This window comes from Pagrus major, chromosome 4 (genome assembly GCF_040436345.1).
Source record: "Pagrus major chromosome 4, Pma_NU_1.0".
Lineage (NCBI taxonomy): Eukaryota > Metazoa > Chordata > Actinopteri > Spariformes > Sparidae > Pagrus > Pagrus major.
Genome location: NC_133218.1, coordinates 11348482 through 11373465, shown reverse-complemented (window position 1 = coordinate 11373465; position 24984 = coordinate 11348482). Strand labels below are relative to the sequence as shown.

General features: G+C 43.4%; 1 protein-coding gene across 1 annotated transcript in view; it reads right to left on the bottom strand.

The window, feature by feature from the left end:
- Positions 1 to 1538: 1538 nt before the first annotated feature.
- mmp15b (matrix metallopeptidase 15b) overlaps positions 1539 to 24984 on the bottom strand; it is a 37672-nt gene continuing 14226 nt past the window's right edge. Inside the window, exons 5-10 of the mRNA XM_073464510.1 lie at positions 21756 to 21917; positions 20986 to 21182; positions 13733 to 13871; positions 9885 to 10035; positions 5848 to 5966; positions 1539 to 5584 (exon numbers count right to left, since the gene is read on the bottom strand). Coding sequence (XP_073320611.1) covers positions 5070 to 5584; positions 5848 to 5966; positions 9885 to 10035; positions 13733 to 13871; positions 20986 to 21182; positions 21756 to 21917 — 1283 coding nt within the window. The 3' untranslated portion in view covers positions 1539 to 5069. The remainder of the gene's footprint in view (positions 5585 to 5847; positions 5967 to 9884; positions 10036 to 13732; positions 13872 to 20985; positions 21183 to 21755; positions 21918 to 24984) is intronic.

Below are 24984 nucleotides of genomic sequence, written 5' to 3'. Positions count from 1 at the left end.
TGCGGTGAGTGGCTGAGTTAGTCAAGTGGTGATTTGAAATGAGTGGTTTCAGAGAGGATGGGCTCAATTAGCAAGGTGAGATGCACTCTGGAAAAAGAGAAAGTGGCCGATCCGCAATGCTCTGCATCTGAGTCATCATAAGCCAGAAACAGAACAAGTCTTAATGTATGTCACATTTGACTTTTTTTCTCTTTTGCTTTGATCTTCTCAGTCCGTTATTTATTGATCTGCTTTTTCCCAGCACAGTCTGGACTTTGCACAGAGCTGATGCAACAACTTTTTGAAGCTTACAGGAGCTGCAGGGATACACAGTGACCGCAGGAAGCTAAAACATAAAAAGTGCAGAGTGGAGGACACAGACACAGCTTAAGAGAATACCTGCCTTCTGAATAATTGTGGAGATTTTAACAGAGATATTCATTAAAATAAAAGATGAAAAAACAAAGTATAAAGCCCACGCTCTGAGCCAAAACAGCAGGGCTGAATGAGGAACGCTTGTGTTTACAGAAACACATCCTGAGAGAGATGAAAGCTCAGACAAGCTCAGCAATGTCCTAACCTTACCTAAACTTTGCATCAAGGCCCTGTACTTCAAAACGAACAAGGCATTAACATAAAAGAACTTCAGCCTCTGCAGTTCTCAATGTGAATGTGACGTCCTGTTGCCAAGCCTGCACTCACCAAACTCAAGACCTGACAGGTACAGTGTTTTTAAGTGAGTCCTTCCCCGGTGTTCAATGTTGCCGAACAAGGAGGTGGATCTAAAAACAGGCTCTGCTGTGTGAGGCTGGACCTTGGCCTGGACTAGTTTCCTTAGGGGGAGGAGGAGGGGAGGAAGGTGAATGTTGGGGAAGACAGACAATAATGTGTTTGTGTGTGAGAAAGAAAATAGGGGGAGGAGAAGGAGAGTGAGAGAGAGAAGGCCATTGTTTTTGTTATGATCCCCTCGGGCTTCCAGGGCTGGACGGAGAGGGCAGAGAGAGGGAGTGTGCGGAAGATTTACAGTCAGAAAACGGGCCTCGCTTATGGAGAGGAGAGCTGATTAACTGAACACCTCGACACAAACACAAAAACATGCATCAATCAGCCCTGACAGCTCTCTCTCCTAACCTTTCACTATTTCTCTTCTGCTTGGTGTCCTGAGACAAAGAGCTCCACTAAATTCAATCCCTGTCAGTGTCACCTTACAGAGAATCTCTCAAACTGCTGAATCACCCAGTCTGTGATTTCAACTGAAGCAAACTCAGGTGCACTTGACTTTTTTTTAACTTTGAAGTGGTTACTTTAGCTTTGAAGTGGTTAACTCCCTGTGGGCTCTCTGTGTGGAAGTTATAGAGGAGAATCAGAGGGTTGATAAAGAAGAACTCCGTTGTGTCTAGTGCAATGAGTCTGCATTTTGTGAGCCTGTCCAGACGCTACGCTGTCTAAGCACTCATTGATGTGCCTGTAGGAGCCATGGAAGAGCAGGACAAGAGAGGAGAGAGGAGAGGGGGATGGGGGTGCTTTTAGCACTGATTAGCTGCGTCCGCCAACCCCCCCCCCCCCCCCCCCCCCCCCCCAGACCCTGATGATGAAGAGGTGAGCGATGGACACAGGACACCGTTTCCTGGCAACCGCTATCGACTGGCCACAGATCAATCTCCAGACTCGTGGTGACGGCTGATTATGCTCTTCCCTTTCTTCCTTTCAGTGTAAGTGTCCTGTTAACTTTACCTCCGTCTGTGTAGGTGTCTCACCTCAACCTGTCTTCACCTAGCAACAGACCTACAGAACAGCAGTGTTATCTATCTGGACTGTCTGTCAACAGAGAGACAGATGGAGCAAAACTGCTACTGCTTGTGAGGTGGAACCAATATGCAGGTTTTAAAACAAGTCATGAGGTACATACACAACTATAGGCAAAGCACTTAGAGCAGGCATTCCTAAAAAGGACTGTCACCTACTGTAAGCTAAAGTTTCCTCTTTGGCTAGCACTGTTGTTGAGCTAACAGGAGAATTTGGGTCACATGAGCCGTTGCCAACGGAATAGAGCCATCAAAGTTCTCTCTCTCTCTCTCTTCCCACCCCTCCTTATTCCTGAGATCCAAACTTTGCAAGCTCAGGGAGTCGAGGTCAGCCTCCCTCCCCCTTCCCCCTCTTTCCTTGTCTCAGCTGCAGGAAATCTCTCCTCACCCTCCCCATCCACATCTGTGTAACCTGAGTCAGGCGTACCGAGCCCCCTCTGGTCAGATTGGCAGCTTAACTTCTTAATGCTACCTCAGATAAGCCTTCCTCCCATTCATATTTGAAGTCTCACTCTTAGGTTGTCCAGCCTGCTTTGTAGACTCAATATCTTATTTTTACGATAAAACTTTGATAATTTCAGATTTTCCATTGCTGCCACACTTTTTGAAGGACTTGAAATGGGGTCCACTCCACAACTATATGAGTAATGTCATCTGACTATAAATTCTTGAAAATGCATTCACAAATGGGTCAACTGAATCTTGATCTTATCTCGAAAATGGTTGTCAGTGATTAGTACTAAAGTAGCTAAAACATTCAAAAACACTGGTATGGCTCTTTATACAGATATAAGGAGCATTTAAGATGGACATTTTTCTCAGATTTTCCCATCTCTGTTCTTGCAAGATTAAAGGGAGCAGGGAGTGTTTTGGTTCGGAGAGTTCAAGGTTTACTTTAGGGGTCGCATGGGGTTAGCAGAATCTGCACACACCTGCTGTTTTTTAATGAACAGGATTAGTCTGTGTTCACATGAGCCTGCATGGCCCGAGCCCACCCTGGTGCTTACAGCTACACAATATTTACGACAGATAGAACACAGGTCCTAACTGACGTTTCTCAACGTGTCCTTTCAAAAAACACAACCAGTAAAAAGTCCATTATAAACTGCACGGCACATTAGCTGCACCCTGCCACTGCTGTGTTGTATTTGTGGTGTTACATCCTGTTCTGAAGTTAAAGGCTGTGGCTTTGCTTTGTTTCTCTCTTGTTTTATGTCTAACACACACACACACACACACACACACACACACACACACACACACACAAAGATACAATGAATACTCCCATTCTTGTGTTATTTCACAGTGAGCTGACTTTTTAACTTCACCATTCGTCTGTCTGCCCTGTAGCACAAAGAACAGGTCTTGTCAGGTATTGTTGACAGAAAGGAGGCTTTCTGAGAATTAGCCACATAAATGAAATCTAATGGAAGAGGTCCCCTTTAAAGTCTGTTTACCCTTCAGCCAAGGAGGTCTTTAAATTGTTTCCAAATAAGGAAAAGAAAGAAGGTTGACTCAACTATGTGAGTGCAAGATATAAAAGGAAAACACGGCTATGGTAGTGTGAATTTGATTGGAAATTAAATTACGGATAAATTCAACTTGGTCTTATTTTCAATCAGCCATCATTTCTATATCATAACACTGTACTCGTTAAAAGCTGCTAAAATTGGGGAACATGGCAGGCTACAACAAAGCCAGATAGGGCAAAAAAAACAAATGGATAAAATAATTTTACATTTTGAGATATGCTTATTTGCTTTCTTGCTGAGTATTAGATGAGAAGACTCTCATGTCTGTACACATACTATGAAGCTACAGCTGGCTGCCAGTTAGCTAAAAGACTGAAAGCAGGAGAACCAGCTAGGCTGGCTCTGTCAAAAGGTACACAAACCTGACTCCCTTCTTTTTATTTAACTAATTATGTACAGTTTAATCCAACAAGTTATACAGTGTTCACTAGTCAAATCTAGAGGTTCTGGTAGAGCCAGGCTAACTGATTCTTCAAAGTCTATTTCTCAAAACGTGTTTCCTATAAACAGACCCCCATATTAGACAGATTATCTTATCAGGAGCTAAGCAAAAATTGAGCACACCTGAAAAGTAAATAATGCCTCATTACACGTAAAACCTAGGGAAAGTGTGGGAGGTCAAAGTGGAACCAGGAAGCTGGTCTATAAACTGATTTTTGTTGATAACAGACTAATCATTTTACCACCTGTGCTCATTTTCTCTTCCAAAGAAGTTTGGCCAACGTTAGGGTTTTGTTAAAAGACTGTATGATCCTCATCTTTTAAGAATCACTGACGCATTACCAGACCTCAGCAATAAACTTTATGAGTACAGGGTTATTATTACTATTAGAATTAACACAAAAACAAGATCTACAGAGTAATAAACTAGAATTACCCTTTAAAAGCAAAGCAGTGCCTGTGTGACTAACAAACTGAAGTCTGATCCAATCTTCAGGGTTACAGCCACAACCTCATCATCATCAGAGGGAGTCAAAGGGAGGATAATACCTGGGCTCAAGGCACTCCTCAACATACCTCTTAATGTTAACTACAGTGAAATGTCTGTTGTAACCAAACCCTGTTTCTCTCTACCTCACCTTCCACCTCATCACATATTGCTCTATAGAGAAAGAAAGAGATGGTGCATGATGAAGAAAAAGATAATGAGAGGAGGAGAGAACCCTGCTGAACTCTACTTGAAGCGTAATGGCCCATCCACAAATCACTCTCTCTTTTCTGACTCTTTGTATTTCTTTCTTTTGTGAGGACTGTGATAGCATTAGCAGATGTGAAGTTATCAGCAAGGAAAAAGTCCCTACTGAGATGAGGTGAAGGAGGAGAGTGGTGCAGACAGGGGAGAGAGAACAGAAGGGCCTTCCTGGTTTAGAAATAATAATAACAACAAAAAGTCACGCAAAATGAACAAAAACAAAAACAACAAGAAAAAAAAACAATGTGCAAACTTCTCTCATATAAATAGACTACAGTCGACGCACTGTAGAGCACCATGGGAGACAGGAGGAAGTTAGGGTTGTGTATTTGTGTGTCTGTGGGGGTGTATGTATATGTAAGACATAACTGATGTTTCTAGTTGTGTGTGTGTGTGTGTGTGTGTGTGTGTCAGTGCAGTATTGTATCTACTACCACATGTACTACGAGCTGCAGGAGCACACTAGAGACAGATGGATCACTGGGGGAGGGTTGGGTTAGAGGAGGGTGGTGTCTTAGGTCCATTTTAAGTTCAAAGTTCAGTGTCCCCTCAAGTCAAGAGTCAGACCCAGTCCTGCAGCGAGCGCTTGCAGTGCACCAGCAGCCGTGGTGCTCCTTTGCTCTGAAGAGTGTTGATGATGGCGTAGATCAGTCCCAGGATGCACAGCACCAGGACCAGTGGGATTGTTACCATCAGGATGTTCATGGTCCGTTCCTCGCTGTCGTCCACCTTCAGCACAACGTCCACCTCATTGGTGTCTTCCTCACGACCCTCGCGGTAGTCTTCGTCTTTGTCGTTGTCCGATCCTTTGCCCGAGTCTTTGTCTGTTCCACCGCGATCTGTTCCATCCCTATCTTTGCCCTTATCAGCATCACGTCCTGCATCGGGGTTGAAAGGTGGCCGGTTCAGGTCTGGGTATTTGCGTCCTGAGTCTGTGTCCGTGTCTCTGTCTGGGTCCAGGTCCACGCTGCAGCCCATGAAGTCTCTTAGAATGGATTTAGGGTAGCCAGGTTCACTCTTCATACGATGGTTGTCAAACTTCCAGTACTTGGAACCCTTGTAGAAGTACGTATATGCTAGAGAAGGAAAGGACAGCAGAAAATGTCAGCCAACACAACAAGGTGAAGATGCAATATACAATACAATTTAACACATACTTCAACATACTACAATTACGCTTCTTTTCCTCTTCGCAATGCAAGACCACACCCTGATGCTTGTTTCAGGCGTGTCTCTGTCTACCCTAGCCCACACATACACACACATGCATGCACGTACACGCACACGCGCGCACACACACAGAGATAGCGAGAAAAACACTCTTCATGTCTCAGCTTACCCCCATCATCGCTGAGGAAGGCCCCCTTGGGAGTAGAAGGCACTGACGATCCCCAGACACTGATTGGTTTCGGGTAGCCTCTGTCAGCTGAGCGTGACTGCTCGTTGAAGCGCCAGTACCTGCAGACAGCAAAGGACAAGATGGTTGTTACTCTTTATTGACTGGTTAAACAAAAAAAGAACTGACTTTATGGTGTGTATGAAAAAAAAACAGTTTCCACATAAAACCTAGTATTAGTATTAGAGAGAAAATACTAGAGTATTTTCATAAATGTGTTATACTTTCATATGCTTGTGTTATTTCTTTTCTACAGCAGTGCAAAGCTTGTTCAGTATGTTTGAAGTGTTCACAGATCCTTCTAAAATATAAAATCCAAATAAATATAGCTACTGCTAAACTCTTGCATAGCTTAATTAAATGGGGCAATGCTGGAAATTTCTAATAGACATTATTCATGCAATCTCAGTCACTTGGGTCTATGTATTGATAATGAAAAATGTTTGAAACTAAAATCAGAAATCAATAACAAAATTAATCCAATTTGTTAATAATGGAGAAGTTTGTTCACCATCTTATTTTAGTATGTTAGCATTTACATTTACATTTAGCAGACGCTTTTGTCCAAAGCGACTTACAATAAGTACATTGTAAGTCGCTTACATTGCTATGTGGGGTCGAGGTGAAGTCTGAACAAGTGAGTCTTGAGTCTTGAGTCTTTTGCGGAAGATGGCGAGTGACTCTGCTGTCCTGACATTGGTCGGGAGTTCGTTCAACCACTGAGGCGCCAGAACAAAGAAGAGTCGTGACTTCGCTAAGCGATCTTTGTTTGCTTTCAGCGATTGCGGTACAAGCCGCTGTGTTGGGGCGTGTGGTCTGACCAGTGTTTGGAGGTAGATGGGTGCAGTTCCGTTTGACGGCCTTGAAGGCCAGTAACATCGTCTTGAATCGATTCGGGGCTGCAACAGAAAACCAGTGGAGGTCACAGAGGAGGGGGGTCACATGGGAGAATTTGGGTAGATTGAAAACAATCTGCAGCATTCTGGATACGCTGCAACGGTTTAGTCGCAGAGGCTGGGAGTCCAGCCAAGAGCAAGTTGCAGTAGTCCAGGCGGCAGATGACCAGAGCTTGGACCAAGAGTTTCGTTGTCTTTTTGTGAGAAAAGACCGGGTCCTGCGAATGTTGTAGAGGGCAAATCTGCAGGATCGGGCCACAGCAGTGATGTTGGGGGTGCAGGATAGTCTGTCGTCGAGGATTATGCCCAGGTTCCCCGCAGTCGATGATGGCGATATTGTGACGTCCTCAACAGTGACTGACAGGTCCATGCAAGGGCAGTCTTTCCCCGGGATGAAGAGGAGTTCAGTTTTATTAAGGTTGAGCTTAAGGTGGTGTGCAGTTGTCCAAGCGGAGATGTCTGCCAGACATTCCGAAATGCGCGTTGCAACTTGGGTGTCGGAGGATGGGGGGAAAGAGAGGAACAGTTGGGTGTCGTCAGCATAACAGTGGTAAGAGAATCCATGTGATGTGATTGCAGAGCCTAATGATCTAGTGTATAGTGAAAACAGAAGTGGTCCTAGTACTGAGCCTTGAGGGACACCAGTTTCTAGAAAGCAGGGTTTGGACAAGGAGCCATTCCATATGACCTGAAAGGTGCGATTTGTCAGGTATGATGTGAACCAGGTTAGAGCAGAGTCAGTGATGCCAAGTTCAGCCAGAGTGGAGAGGAGGATTCGGTGGTTGACTGTGCAGACGCAGAAGATAGGTCGGGGAGAATGAGGACGAATGAGTGGGACGAGACTCTGGCGGCACGGAGCGACTCAGTCACTGTGAGGAGGGCCGTCTCAGTGGAGTGAGCAGTCCTGAAGCCTGACTGATTGGGGTTTTAGAGAGGAATGAAAGAAGAGATACGGGTCTGTAGTTTCAGATGTCAGCTGAGTCTAGGGTGGGTTTCTTTAGGAGTGGCTTTACTGTAGTTGTCTGGAAAGGAGCTGGATTAAGGCCTGAAGTGAGGGAGGAGTTGATCAGGGTGGTGAGGAATGGCAAGATGTTGTGTGAGATGTCATGGAGAAGGGAGGATGGAATCAGGTCAAGGGAACAGGTGGTGGCACGGTTAGATGTAACTAGTGTGTGAACATCTTCAGAGGAGTGAGGGCTGAAGCAGGTAAGGCTGTCATAGGTGAGGGTTGGGGAAGGTGCTTTCTGGATGGGCATAGGAGTAAATGAGGAGCTGATGTCTTTTATTTTCTTGGTGAAGTAAGTTGAAAAGTCATCAGCAGTGAGGGAGGAAGGAGGGGGAGGAGGGAAGAGAACATGGAGAATAGTTTCCTGGGGTTGGAGACAGAGGAGTTGATCTTTGACAGGTAGAAAGCAGATTTGGCTGCTGATACAGTTGAGGTAAAGTCAGAGAGGTGGTGGTAGTAAGCAAGGTCATCAGTATGTTGTTTTTTTTCCATTTTCTCTCTGCTGCTCATAGCACCCATCTATTGGTTCGCAGAGATTCAGACTGCCAGGGAGGGGGGGGAGATGATCGTACTGGTCGGGAGGTGAGGGGACAGAGAGCGTTTAAAGAGGAGGAGAGGGAGGATAACAGAGTGGAGGAGGCTTCCTCGGTGGACATTAGAGAGCATTGTTCTATGGATGATAGTGAGGAAAGAACAGTTGAGGAGAGAGTGGAGGGAGAGAGGGATCTCAGGTTGCGGTGGGTGGTGACCGTCTGAGGTGTCGGGGTGAGGGAGGTGGTGGACTTCAAGGGGAGAGAGAAAGTGACAAAGTGGTGGTCGGGCACAGTGAGCGGGGTAACAGAGAGTGCCGAGGTACTACAGGACCTTGTGAAGACAAGGTCAAGTTGGTTCACAGCCCGGTGGGTGGGTGGAGAGGGGGAGAGTGTGAGGTCAAATGTGGAGAAGAAGTCAATGAATTCAGATGACTGCAGCTTCTCTAGGTGGATGTTGAAGTCACCCAGGACAACGAGTGGTGTGCCATCGTCAGGGGAGCAGCTTAGGATGGTGTCCATCTCATCAAAGGAGTCACGGAGAGTACAGGGAGGGTGATAGATCACCAAAATGGTGAGCTTGGAAGGAAGGGTGACAGAGACAGCGTGGAAATCAAGTGCAGATCTGGGTAGGTGGTCCAGGGCAAGGACCTGTTAGGACCACATGGGTGTGATGAGGAGTCCAGTTCCTCCTCCGCGACCTGGTAGTCTTGGGGAGTGTGAGAATGAGTAGGCAGTTGAGAGGGCAGCTGGAGTGGCAGTGTTTTCTGGGGTGATCCAGGTCTCCATAAGGGCCAGGAAGTGGAGAGTCTGCAGGGAGGCATAGGCTGAAATGGTGTCCGCCTTCTTGACTGCAGACTGGCAGTTCCATAGCCCCCCTAGTACTTCAACTTCAGTACCGGTGGAGAATGTTGGGTAACAGAGATTGGCTGGGTTACAGCCTCGCGCAATGGGTCTCCGGTGAAATCTTCTCCAGTTGATGTCCTGACTGGGATTGGGTAGGACTCATGGCTGCGATGGGTGGTGGACAGAGGGTTACTTGGACTCCCTCGATGGACTCCCGCAGAGAGACTCCCTAAGTCTTTGTTCGGCAGTCTTCGTTCTGCTGTCCTGACACTGAAGTTAATAGCCCGTATGTGCTAGATTTTTTTTTTGGGGGGGGGGTTAACATACAAATTACAGCTGATACAAAGCACAGCTGAGGCTGATGGGTATGTCAAAAGTTTAGGAGGTATAGGTATGAATGTCTGTACATAGTTTGATGCAAATCTATTTCATAGTTGTAGATGTACAACAGCCTTGAACAAAGTAGTGGACTGACAGATCAACATTGCCCTTCACAGAGCCACAGTGCTCGTATTTTAAAAAAAACAAACATGCATTTCATGGAATGACACAAGTTGAGATCAAGCTCAACCTGTCAATGTTAAGGTTGTCTTAAATTTGAGAACTAATCAAACTTCAATAGTTAGTGTATCAACTGCCGACATACTAATATATAATACACTGATACTGTGTTTGATGCTGACAGGTTGAAAACTACATTACCAGTCTCCTTGAAATATGTAAGTGTAGCCGGATGGCTCCCACCAGATGGCTGTGTCTATTCGGTCATAAGGAATATCTCGACCATAGTCTACCAGTTCTTGTGGAAAGCCTGGTTCCAGGTTAGCCTCCCTGAAAAGCCAGAATCTGTTTCCTGAGAGGAGAGGAGAGGAGAGGAGAGGAGAGGAGAGGAGAGGAGAGGAGAGGAGAGGAGAGGAGAGGAGAGGAGAATTGCTTTATAAATCTTTCTGGTGTTTACATTGGTACGTTCTCTATCCACTCATAACCCTTATAGACTCTGGAAAAAGTTAACAACACACACTCATACTGTATATGCCATGTACAATTACATACATGCCCACATTCACACAGAAACAAGTACCCATACACACTCTGCTCCTGCACACACATTTATTTGCTGGCACAGAACATGTTAAATAATTGAAATTGAATGAGTTATAAAAAGAGAACAATAAGAGCAATCGGAGAAACCAGACCAGCATTTACACACACTTGTAAATTATGTGAATGCAATAATGATTTGTTGGCAAGCGATCAAAAAACAGAGCACAACATTAGTGACTAAGGAGTTTGGGTTTTTCTTGTAATTATCCTTTAGGAGCGGCTTGTCTCATGTTAGGCTGAAGCAGATTTCTCGCTGAAGGGAAGGTTTTATTATTTTCACTGTGTCAGACAGGGGGACTCCGTTCCTCCTGGCACCATTACATCTCTCTTGTTGGCTTCAGTCTTCTTTTCCCTCCCTCTTTTTCCCACACCCACCAACCCACTCACTCATACACCTATCCACCTCCAGCCCCTTGCTCCTCTTTTAAATGGAAAGCTCTACACTCAGCATCTGGAGAGAACAAGTGGTTGACGCAATGCTTCCCAGGGTCCTCCGGTGCACAGCCCTGATTCAAAATCCCATGACTTATTCCATGACTTTCCATAACCACACCAGAGCACCAGAGTGACCTAAAGATTTGAATCCTTCCTGCTGTGTTACTGTTATTTCTCTACGGGGATAGATGGTTTGGTTTCTATTACAGTTGGGCTTGTTTGGGATAAAACAGCTGTGAAACCTCTGGGTAAAACAACAGCTGTGTCAGACAATTGGATGAATACACTTTTGCATATAACTGTACTGAGAATTCATGAAAGTCTCTGATGTTCCCATACTTTCCAAGGCTGGATTACACCATTCAAAATCCAAACATTCCAAATATTCTTTCTTTCTCTTTTCTGTCTCAATACATTACATGCAATGTTTGCATGTATGTATGATTACTTGTATCTTGGTAGTTGGTAAATTTAGCCCAGGAGTCCAAACTCCTAAGAATGAAAGAATTCAGTGCGCTCAGTTTACAGTTGGTACACTGTCTTTTTTGACATCTCCAGCTCAGTAAGACTCAGGTGATAACATTTCACAACAGCCATGTCTGCTATCCTCACTGTTATGTACTGTATATGTACATACAAATGCCTGTTTTCAGTTAAATCATAATTTTTTATTTAAGCTATCCATGTCAATGGAAATGACTATGGATGTAGATCAGATGGTAATCTTGGGAGGAGGAGAGGCCTCATGTCTAGAGCTAGACTGCCCTTTCCACCAGGCCCACAAAACATCAAACAAAAAGTTAGGCCAGTTAGGCCATATTTTACATTCAAACATTTCTTGCTAAAATCCCCAAATTATATTTAGGAATAACAGTTCAGCTGACAAACAAATATGGAAAGGATTACGTTTTTAATGTATTGTATGTACAGTGTCATGTCCTGCCCCGTCACTCCCCAAAAGGAAACACTAAGCTCGGCACAGAAGGGAGTGGGGAGTGACCATAATAGCTTCCCCCATATGGTAACATAGACTGTGACCCCTTTGTTCCGTGGCTCTTTGACATAGAGTCTGCAATGTGGTTTTGTCTTTGCACAGACTCACAGAAATTGTGATATACGATCGAGAGCCTGCACGGGTGTTTTATGTTGAAAATGACCAGATTCTCTATAACTTTCCTGTGTCTGACTTCCTGCCAGCTCAATCTGCACTGTGCAACTTGACACAGCTTCCGTCAACAATAGACTATGTGCAGATTTTAACTGGAACAGAGCCTGAAACGTGCTGTGGTGGGTCTGCTGGAATCACAAGCATCATAGCTAGAACACAACAAAATTGCATCTGCTGAAATAAAGCCGTGATAGATTTTGTTGTCTTTCATTGTCCATTACAGCTAATTCAAGGTGAAAGACTTCTAACTTAAAATCAAACGAGTCAGCTCCCAAAGCATTCAAGTCCCAGAGATCAGAAGTACATCCAAAAGATTGAGAAAGGACTGTTGTCTCCATGCTGACAGGAAGTCAAGTTGCTGACTGATCTTATTGGTCTATCAGAGATTCAGAAACTCAGCACTGGCAGTGCTTCCTTCCAGCCTTCCTTTTTCTTACCTTCCTTTTCCTTTCTCTTGTTCTTTCTTTGCTAATGGCTTGCAGCCAAGTGTCACACTGAGAGGGTTACCAATGACATCATCCTCCCCATCATCAACAGCTGCCCCAAAGCCTGTGGCTCCCAGAGTCAAGCTGCATTGAAGACTGAGTTCTTTCTTTTTCATTCAACAACTTTATCCACTGTTATAAAAGACAAGCTGCTCTCAGTGACTCACAGTAAAAATAATGACTTGTACTAAAAGAGATTTATACTCAGCACGTAGAATACATTATGTGCCGCTGCTTTCTTTGGGAGGTGGGGGTATATACTGTATATCTTACACATTATCGTAAGATATAAGAAAAACCCAGAATCTTTTTATTGTTAAAGTATGAGAGCATTAAGACATGGAGCAATTTAACTGTACTGAGGTTGTAAAGAAGAAACCAGATGGTGGATGGTTTTCTATGCAGGACAGCATAGTTATGTTATAAGGTATAGTACTCAAAGGTACTCAAAAATTGTAATATCTTATCAATAAACATGAAACCGAAAGAACAATCTAACTTTTAAATATTATATTATACCACAGTATTCAGTGAATCCAACTATGATTGTGTATTGGCCTGGCAGGGTTTGTGTGTTACTGTCCTGCATTCTCTAAGGCAGCTACTAGCTTAATTTCAAAATTGGGTATATTTTTAATGGCTGCTGTTGCTGCTGAGAGTCTGTCATCCTCTAAGTGACAGCTAATAATACCAGAAGTATATTATTTAGAACAGGGTCAGGCCTGTTTTTACAGCAACAATTCCCAGAAAAATTACCTAAAGCAGATAGAGTGGAGAGATTGCTCTTTGCTAAGAAGAGAAAAGACGTATGGATGAAGAAGTGAATGTGTGTCAGTCAGTTTGATGATCTTCCAAACCGCAGCCACAAGTCTCCTCCCATTCACCCACTCCATTCAAAAGTGAGCCATCATATTGCAAAAAAACATAGTAGTCTATCAAGCCAATGTGAAGACAATATTAACAACAAGTATACCAGAAACGTGAGCACCAAACTAGGACTGGATTCTTTGGGAGAATGCAGAACTTGTTTTGGGTTGCAAAATCAGTGATTTCTAACTTTGATGATATGCACACAGTGAGGCGTAGAGTGCAAGTAAATCCAAATCAAAAGACACTGCACAACTCTTCCCCTGTATACCACTCTTTATTCACCACACATTTTCAGCTAACTCATTAGAGAAGAGTTATGAGGTGTGTTTAAATTTCCTTGTGTTGCAAACCCACCTTATTGACTTTAAGAACATGCAAATTTGGCTTTTGACTGTTGAACACCACTTTATTGCCTCATACCTCAAATTCTGAGAGTTGTGTGTTGAGGAGTATGCATCCATCAGTGATGGTAAGGTAATGCTGCTTACCTTTAAAGAAGACGAATCTGCCATCGTGTCTCTCATAGGCAGCATCTATGTCTCCCGGCAGACCCCTCCAGAAGTGACTGATGGGCATGGGGTAGTTGTCCAGAACCCTATTCTTACGAACCCGCCAGAACCAACGGCCCTGAGGAGACAAAATCAAGAAGTGTGCTTGAGTTCATCATCTCTTATAGTCAGTTTCTTTTTTTCTGTCTTTCTAAATTCCTGGCTGAGACTCAAGGCTTATAAATAAATCCAAAGTAAACTAATGCCTGAATAAGTTCAAACATACGTCTTCATATCTCATTCTAAGTATATCCCTCCATCCTTTCAAAACATTACTATGCACAAGAATATGACGTGTATGCAGGATAGGACGAATGCACAGAAAGCTGCTGTAAGAACTTTTCATTTACTCACTTTTTATTAGTCAACTGATTTAGCACTGTCATAATGCCAAGCAAACTGAGCTCTGCAGGATAACTAGACCAGAATGTACAATAAACTAACAATAGCGAAACACTAGCAGGCTAATAATAGTCAGTCTCTGCTCTGGTGGCTTTATCACGTCCTCTTATTACACTCTCTCTGTTGATCACAGTCTGCCACAAGATAACTTTTATAAAGAACTGTTTGATTTCATTGTCAAGTCAAGTCAAGCACAGAACAAGGGAAATCACCAGCAGCAGATTTAAATCCAAGCACAGAAAGACACTTGGCTTGTGAACATTCATATCTACTGTATATGCTGTGTGCACAAGCAAGCAGACAGATTTACACCAGGAGCCTTCAGACTCATTCATAAGTGGTGAGTCAGTAGCCCTGCCTGTCCTGGATAATGTAACGGTAAAATGCTCAGTGCTGCTTCTTTCTGGCAAGCACGCTTAGTTTTGTCCTTCACGCAGGACATACTGGCAGACAGGATGGCACGGCATGGTATGGAATGGAACAGAATGGACATGGGTTGGCTTGAGCTGAGAGAAACAGGAACAGGACCGAGGAGAACAGACTGCATGCTCTTCGATTTGTGTGGTCTGATAGCTCACTGCGTTGACCAGATTAAGACTGAATTGACCATATTAGTCCTCAGCAAAAACAGAAGAGATCTCAGTGTGGGAGTTTCAACATTGAAAGCAGCTCAGTGTGCTCTGCTGGCTGTCTTTATGTCCAGCCCTCTGCTGTGATGAAATACTACAAGTGAATAAATGACAGGAGAAATGTTCCTCCAGATTGACAGTCACTTTCTTCTTTTAAATAGACACAACACAGGAGAGAGAGTGGTGCTAATGTGTTACAGATTACTCCCACTCATACAGTACATAAAATATTACCTCTGCAGAGTAGTAGATTTCTAAACAGTGGAGATGTCACTTCCAAATTGATATGCGGACAATATGAATATGAACAGCACAGTCAGAAATCAGTCCCAAGCCAAGTGCTAAATGACAGTAAAGCATACAAATCACTACTGATTTCTTTTTGAGACAATAACACTAGTCAATTTTAGGGTTGGGCTGATGGACAGCCATCACCAACTAATCCCTGACCATCGTAACATCGTGATTTAAAAGGCTCCCCACCATAGCACAATTAAGTGGTGTGTCCCCTCAGAGTTGCCATAGGGCAAGAGTTGTTGTTGTTTGTGATATGTGGGGAGAGTAAATGTTGTTGCTCAGTGCACTAACATTAAGTCTCCATGTCCCGTTTATTATTTTCTTATTAAACCAGCTCAGTGAGGCAAACCAAAGACACTCAGTTAAATCTGTGGCAGCATTGTTTCTTTCCCTGTGGGCCGCTGTTTCTCTCAGTCATGCCATTTTTTTTATACAGTTTTCTTAGCTTAGCTTCCTTGGCTAGTCGGCCAACGCAGTTTTACACATATGAGGCTGAACAAAGCTAAGTTACAGATATGTGGTGCAGAGATGAGGATGCTTTTAAACCTGGCACAGGGATGTATCTCGGTGGTGTTGGGATCCTCACCACATGGTTCTAACAACAGAGCGGCCTGCATGTAGACCGGAGCCCAACAAGCGGCCTCCTGGCACTAAAAATGCCTGGTAAACAAAGGAAAGTGCACCAACCCTAGTGTCCAGTAGGTGTGGCCTGGTTGCCACAGTCCCCGAGGTTTGAAAACTCCCTTCTCTCATTGTCAGTTCCGGCGCAACAGCACAGATTGAAAACTGCTGCACACCCCAATTCAAGGCAGTTCCATCGTAACGTGTTGCTGGAGCCAAGACTGCCTCGTGTTTACCAGACATGTCCCAGATCCAGAGAAGACGCTGCGCAACCCAGCCTCTCATCCCTGCAGAAGTGATCTCTCCCCTCAGAGAGCGGCCCACTTTACCCCGTTAGCATGACCCTGTAGCCGGCCAACGCCGTTCATCCACGCAGACAAAAGGAACTGGATTGAGGAGGCGGACGGACACATGCTAACCACCACCAGTGCGGTCACAATGTGGAGCTAAAGTGTTAGCTTTGCCGCCTTGTGAGCGTACAATAAGCCACATTCCTGTCAAGGAAGGTGATTCGAGCCTGAATTCGTCCATCTTTCCATCTTGAACACTCCGTGATGTCATCTTCCGAGAGATCGCGTCGGCCATCTTGGCTCTCTCTCTCTCTCTCTCTCCACGTTTGCCATCTTAGTTCTCTCTCGCCCTCTTTGTCACCCTGACTCACACACACACACACGCATAACACATGCTTGTTTGTTGTTTGTTGCTTGAGTTTGCCTTGGTGTTTTAGTTTCATAATTGATTATTGATTATTGATCAATTTGCTCACCTTAATAAATTGTATTGTATTGTACAGAACAGTTTTCTGTGATTATTCATGCATATGCTTTGTGGTAACTGCTGGTTGTGATGGTCAGTATCTTACTAATATTTACATTTAAAGTGAACCCTTCTTTGGAGACTGTTTTTGGTGTGGTTATTGGTCCAGGGCTGTATTTAATTGATTCAATTATTTTCAATTCAATCATTTTGATTATTAATTTTAATAATTACTACTGGTAATTATGAATTGCTAATAACCACTCCTGCTCTACTTTTGTACCCCAAAAGTGATAACGGGAGATAGTTTACCTCTGTAGGGTGAGATGTCAGAGCAACAGTGGGAAACAGCAGCCGCTACAGTGGTGAGCTAATACGCAACTGCTACCTTACGACAATAGTGAGGGAACACGCTGCCTCAAATTCATAAACGTCATCGTCCATCACAATGTTTCATTGTAGACATCGTCATATTCCAATTCAGCATCGCCCAACCCTAGTCAATATTTGTCGTTAGGTGTAATAGCTGTAATGGGGTGCTGATATGATCATGGAGTTCCAAGGGCTTATCAGGTTTTACAGACCTGATGATCTCTGGCTCTCGTCTGAGCGAAGTAGAAGTGATTTAAATATTCCTCATAACAATTTTTCAAATATCTCCAAATCAGTCACTTTAGAGTCTCTTTAAAGGAAGAATAGGATCTGCTTGAAACTTTCAGAACTGGAAATGCCATGGTCTTGGACAAATCTCTCAAAGGAATAATCTCAGAGATATATGCTCAACTATGGCACTTTGATTCTTCAGCTTATGAAACCCTGAAGCCGTTGTTGGACCGTGATCTGGGGGTAACATTTAGTTCTGCACATTGGATCAACATTTGCAATGGGATCTTTCTGAAAGGCACTTCCATTTCTATATGTGAACAAAATGTAAACAATTTCCTTATTTTACACCTATTTGCTTCCAGATAATTTCCCCTAAGAACTCTAACTTTTGTTAACTGTAAACACACAAACGTATGTTTATCTACTCATTTTGGTCAAAATGGCTTACCTGTCAAACCATACTTCCAAAATGTATTTTTGATACAGACACCAAATGTCAAATCTCAAATAATTATTTCCTTTTAAAAAAAAGTGTAAAAAAAAAAGAAAAGAAGTGGTGCTCCACTCGGCAGGTCTCTACAAATTAACGTGTGGATGTCACAGGTATCAGTTCTTCTCCCGCAAAAGAACCTAACTCATGATCTCAATCATAAATCTGACAAATTCTGGACAATCCGTAAACCTACATAGTCTCCAACTTGCTTGTCCCTGGAAGGCAAAGCCTGCTTCATCTATATGTGCTATATTTTTTTAGTTTGGGGTTGGAATTTTCTGTTTTGTATTTAATTTCTTTCTTTTCTTATTTTTTTTTAAAGACAAAGATTTGATCAAGTTTAATGTTACTGTGCATGCACATAGCCAGCAGTCTACAGCCATACGGACAGCTTTGTGAGCTGTACTTACGCTTAAGGCTAAAATCTGCAGTCTCACAATGATAACGCCAACATTTTGATGTTTCGCAGGTATAATGCTAACCATGTTCATCACCTTTGTTTAGTATGTAAGCATGCATACATTTGCTAATCAAAACTAAACTAATTACAGCTGGGGCTGATGAGAATGTCAGTTGGAGTGTTAGTTTTGCAGATATTTAGTCACAAACCGAAGTATGACAGAAATGATGACCTGATGTTGGAGCTAGATGAAGCGCCACCAAGTTTACAATTACAATTCATCCTGAGGGGGGCATGATTATCTGAATCAAAATTCATGGCAATCCATCTCATCAGGTATTTCAGTCTGGACTAACGTGGTGGACAGACCAACACTGCAATCAGTGGAGTCACACTGCTGGCGTTGCTAAAAATGAAGAAACAAAGCAGTGAATGTTGAAGCACTGTGAACTCGTATTCAACTTTTGGACAACTGCAAGGAGCAGAAAAAACATCTAAATAATTGATTAAGTACAAACTTTTGATTTTGCCATGATGAATTTTACTATTTGGCGCGTGGTTGTTTATTTTTTCAAATATTACATGAAAATATAATTATATCCACAAAACTGAATTGATTACTAAAAGTATGGGATGCTTCAGGCCATTCATACTAGTTTGAGAAACACTGGTAAGCAAGTTAAAAGTTAATTTTGGACACTGATTAATGTTGTCCAGACTAGCTTCATGACTGTGGATGAAACCTAAGAACATAGACATTGCTGGCTGAGATGAAACCTAAGAACACAGATATAACTGCCTGACCATGTGCAGCACATGTCCAGGCAGCTGGCATCTTATCTCCATGATAGGAGATATTCAAAGACTGTGTGATTGAAGGGACAGAGCTCTGTCATGTTCTACTTTGCAGAAACATCTACATAGTATGTTTTTTAGCCAAAAGTCTAATTCACCCTTGATGTAGGGCATGTTTTAAAAGTTTTCCTGGGATCTAGTTAAAGATGTGTTGATAGTTTTATACTGCTGGATACAGAGGCGGGCCGTACTATTAGGCAAACCAGGCATTTGCCTGGAGCCCCGGGCCCCATACAAGGCCCTTTGGGGCCCCCAAAATGCCCTCTTTATATTTTGTCCCCATATTTATTGTTTTTATAAAAATCTCTTCACAATAGTAGCATCGGGATGTCTAATTTGATCAATTACTCATGTTTTGGCGGTCTTTCTGCCAACCGTGCACCCCCCTTCAGTCTGCACTACATGGTCTATTCCATATTACGCATCACACTCATCACGCTGCACGTATGCGGAAATGATTACGGCATAAAATCCAAAACAGTAAATAGCGGTAAGAGAGAGAGAAGAGATAAATCGAGAGAAATGAGGCGAATATATGCAAGTGGGTCACAGAAAAAGAAGAAGAGGGACCAAAGGCAGGAGTTTATTTCAAAGCTGCCGAAGCTATCGAGCTTTTTTACAGGAACCGCGGTGGCAGCAGGACCGTCGGCGGAACAAGAGCAGCCGTCTACACCGTTTGCTCCCAGTATATAGCTCTATACCACTAGATAAATCAGTCTGCAAGGTATAAACTGCAAGTAACGAGACAGTCTGTGTCTTTCAATCTTTTTTCTTTTTTTAAATAAATCTTTATTTAACCCTGGAATAACTAATGTCAAGTCTTTACTAATATTGTATAACCAAGGTCATATGAATCTTTGTTAAGAGTTGAAGAGTCAAGATTATCTTGTCAGTGAGAACATGCATTAGTCAGGGGCTGAAGACGATCAGGAAAACTAAAGTTGAAACAAATTCAAATCTATTTGCACACATCCATGCCTTAGGACAATATGAGAGTTTGCAATATCCATAGAAAAGGATGTTTAATCCAATATGGATTACACTGGCCGAGTGTGATGGAAGAAAGGAAGGATAGTGACTTTTGTTCATCCCTTGTATAGAGTATCTCATGTGATATAAGGTACATTAGACCGGTAGATGCAGGGGCCCCCAAAAGACTGTTCGCCTGGAGACCCCAAATGGCTAAGTTCGCCACTGGCTGGAGATCTTCAGCTGTTTGAATACCACTGCTGCGATTCACGGTTAAATGTCAAGTTTTCAGAGAGCATGACAATAGTTCTGTAAGTGAAGCCTGGGTGTCCTACGTTCAGCTCTGTCTAATATCTGCAAACCTCTTCAGTGTACAATACTGCTAACACTGCACACCTCCTCTGACCTCTCCCACTGAAACACATCCTTACTGATCTTTGTAGAGCTGAATTATGTATAGTGTTATTGGAAAGAGGAAGAAATGCACAGGAAGAAATTGAGTCATATTTGACGCTGAATTTTCTGTTGATTCAACTTTGAGAAGGAACACATACATTACATGACAGTGACAAGGAGCCATTACCTCCACAATAGGCGAAAACGCTTAGCAGATGTATAATAACAAATCACCACAGGGCCGAGTTGCGTTATACAAAAGACCGTCAGTATTAAATGCACAATAAAACTCAGCTGCAGCCAACAGCAAAATGACCAGTTCTGGCAGACAGTTTTCTACAACATTATCTCTTAAAGGAAAAATCCCCACTAATGGCTCACTGCTGCCTCAGCCCTTGTTAGTGTTTTGTGTGGGTCCAGAGGCTCTTTAAGGCTAACACCTGACAACACCCCGCCCTTTTAACAGTGCTCCGTCTCATAAAAACTCTGGCCCTGTCGGTTTACAATCCACAAGGACCTGATTGGAAACAGACCCCTTGTTGGCCGTGCACACGCCATTTGTCTCAAACTGATTCTGCAGAAACGAATAACTAATTTATTGAGACAGTTAACTTGTCACGATGGCTCCGCTGCTGTAGGCCAGCTTAATTTCCAAGCAAGGACATATAATAAACCATTGGGAGGGTTAACATATCTCTTCTAATGTTTTATGTTCATAACTTAAATCAAGCTAGCTGTGGCCCTATTTCTTGAACCTCAGAACATTTACCTTGAAAACAAACATCTCTCCTCGGAGCATCGCAACCGAGTCAAAGTTCCCTTCACAGATATTGGGTCCGTAGTGATCTGGTCTTTCAGTGGTCCTAGGGCGGTCAGGATGCCGAGGAGGTGTCTGAGGTGGCCTGGGCTCTGGGCGACGGGGCGTCACAGTGGGCAGGGCCTGGGTGGGGCCGCTGCCTGGTTGACCTTGAGGGATAAATGAATTGGGTGGGTTCAACCTATTTTTCAGTATTATGTATGATGACAACATATAGGACTATCTAAATGAAGAAACACAGAAGACAAGACCAAAGTGTGACGCTTAAGTCTGTGTAATTCCAATAAATTAAAGCAACCTATTGGGATTGCACTTTTGTCTAAAGAAGGGGCAATGCACATTAATTAACATGAGCACAAGAGTCTATCATGTAAATGTGTGAGATTTAGCCATACAGGCTCATTTTCAAATGCAGTCCCTGGCAGGTTGATGGCTAACACATAAGCACAAACAAGTAAAATAACACAACCACTACTTCAGACCATGACAGCTGTCCCTGGCAGGCTGTCGTCATATGAAAACATTACACATGCGAGAAGAATAGCACAAAAGCATGTGGACACAGAACATTAGTAAAGACAAAGACATAATCACATTTTAATCAAATTTCAGGATGAAAATTAAAGGAAAATGGTCTTCTTTGACAGAGTGGTCTTTTTTTGTTGGGAATACACACATTATACACACTGGACCCCAGGAGAGTGATCCAAAAACCAACCTACCATAGATCTGTTGTATGCCCCGCAGGTCATCCTCAGGCAGCTGGAAGTTGTCAGTCTCCATCCATTGGTAAAAGGGAGCCATGATGGCCAGTGGGTTGTTGGAGTGCTCTAAACCCAAGGCGTGGCCCAGCTCATGGACTGCAACCAGGAAGAGGTCGTTACCTGAATTGATATGATGAAGCAAAGAGACAAATTAAGGGAGGGAGAAAGGTAAATGCACTTCATTGTTTAACACATGATCTCTAGAGAAGGGTTGTTGTTTGTACAGAAGGAGAATGAGAAAATACACATGTCCTCCTGTATTCATACATGTGTGCCTGTATGAAAAAGACTCAAGGACTGCATAAGCTCCAAACCCCAGAGGGCAGAAAGTCCTAATAAATCAATGCAGTCAATGTTTGACACTGGCTGTGCATTGTTCTCTGTCAGTACTGATGTCAATAATTTACACAGATCTGATGGATAAATCACACATAGGCAGGCTAATGACCTCTGATATGAATCAACATGCATTTCTAACATTTTTAACCAATCAAGGGATGCTGTTGTGCACTGCCACTGCGACAATTACATACTGACAAGTCCACAACACGGCTGTGACACACTGACCACTGCATCAACTTCCTCTCTACCAACATATTCCTATAAGTTTGCCTCTGAAGTGAAGCCAGCATACATGTGGGTACTTCCTCTCAGTCAATACCTCTTTGTTGTATGGCCCTGCTCCCTGTGAACTTTGAACTTGCTAGTCATAGGTCTGGCCCAATGGCCCATGCTGACTGATGAGATTTGTGCCAGTGACATCATGCATTTGGGTGTCTCGGACTTGGTGATGTCACTGTTGTGCATACAGGGAAATGGGAGATGCTCTGGATGCCTGTCCTTGTGCATCTCCAATTTCTTCTTTGCAAATCATACACATACACACACACACACACACACACACACACACACACACACACACACACACACACACACAGTTCATCTCCCCCGCTATCTATAATATCAGAGTCACATGAATGTCCTCATGGTGTATTTAGCTGCAGCTAACACTCAAGCAGAGAAAACAGCAGAGGGCAAGACCAGTGTGCTAGGGATAGCTGAAGATGAAAAGAGAGAGAGATAAATAGAGAGAGAGAGCGCTTAGAGCAGATAAAGAGGCCTTTGTGAGGTAACTGACAACCATTCAGTTGGACAGAAAAAAGGAGTAAACTTCAAAAGTCTTGACAAAGTTAGAAGTTCAGCCAATGCATCTATTGCTAATTCTGACTACCCTAAAACACACACACACACACACATTTTGTCATTCAAGTCCTATCTAAACCCTCTGAAGCTTTGTTCACTTGTTTACCATGTCTCACACCTCGTTCATCAGCAGCAGTGGGGGCTCCCAGGGAAGAAAAGGAGCACTAAAGCAGCACCCTGACAACCAAAACGCACTCTCCAAGTTTGCTCTGCCTTTTGCCACTGAATTACTCACACTGGTCTCATCTGACCACAAAGGACCACAAAAACGTCTGACCTTTTCCCACAACTGTCCCATAGTATATCATCTGCGTAAGGTGTGTTTGACTGTGCATGTCAGCAAGTGAGTTGGATAAAGCCTAAAATCTGTTTTTGTGAGAGCATCCAAGCCAGGAAGGCTGATTAATCACATTGCCCGTCACAAGGTTTACACCAGAAATGTTTAGCCTAATAGAATTTTTATTCACTGACACATGAAACTTAGGTCAAAGAAAAGGGGAAAAAACACAGTTACTGCAAAGAATGGATTCAATGGATTAGTGCTTTTACCGTCAATGGCCGCCATATACATTTTCAATGTGTAAATATTGATCCCTTAGCTTAAGTCTGTTTTTGTTTAACCTCATCCAAAAGGAGGTCAGAGGTCAGAGCTGATTTTGCTTCAGGACACTTCAGCAGGGATGATCCAAACTGAGGCTCTTCAAGTTTACTTGTCACTTCATATAATTCTACTGCTTCATGTGAGATTACGGCATAATTAGGGCCCGAGCACTGACCAGTGTGAGGCCCTATTGTATTTGCTCGGATTCTTATTATTATTATTCATCGTTCTGCCAAGTAGGCGGCTTTTTGGAGGCCTGAACATGCCCCAAAACTCACGAAACTTTGCACAGATGTTGCATCTGGCGAAAAATTTTATAATTCAACTTGATTGGGTGTGGGTGTGGCAAGGGGACTCCATAGCGCCCCCTAACGGAAAAAAAATTCTCGGATCGTCATGAAATTCGCAGGACTATAGGTCTCATAGATTTAAGCAGGAATTCATTTTGTGACATTTTTCGCCCCAACAGGAAGTCGGCCATCTTGAATGGCGTGCGGCGATTTAAATTTTTCCGACACTGTTTAGAGGACTTTAGGATGTTCGCAGACTCACCAAATCTAGCACGTAGGTTCACACTCATGAGTACGTTAATTCAATACCACAACCGCCCTCAGGTGCGACACAACAGCTCAGTAGCGCCCCCTAATGGGTTTTCCCATTTAATATGTACAGACAAACTCCTACAAACACCAAATTTTTCACATGCATCACCAGTCACGAACATTCACAGCGCCCCCTGGAATATTTCAAACTTGAAGCCCTGCCTCCTACATGCACAGAAATGAACGAAATTCGGTGTGCATATGGATCATGACCAGACGCACAAAACAAAAATCAACACCCATACCCTAAGTCCAACAGGAAGTCGGCCATTTTGGTTCAAAGTTCAGATTTCGCCGCCATTTGGACCCATTTCCATGCCTCGTACTTTAATGAACTCCTCCTACAGATTTAACACCACAGACTTCACATTCACTCAGTATCATCCTCAGACCTCGAAGATGAAAAGTTATCAAAAACTTTCGCCTCCGTTACACCTGGTGGGCATGGTGGTGCGGTCAATTTCGATCCCTCGCCATAAGCAGGAAGTCCTTATAACTTCAACATACAATTTCCCATCTACACCAAATTCGTCACACATGTAGAGGATTTAGCCCGCAATACTTCTATGTATCAATACTGCGTCATATCCATAGCACCACCCACTGGACACAGGTAGTCACTGAAAATTTCACTGTTGTGTTTTGGGTCACACGTATCCCATTTAGGTAGGAACCTTTCCACAGACTACGGGCAAGCACACACCTGGCCGCGCACCCTCTGACGGCGCCACGGTCCGACGTACGTGGGTCGAGGGCCCATTCATCACTGCTTGCAGTTTTA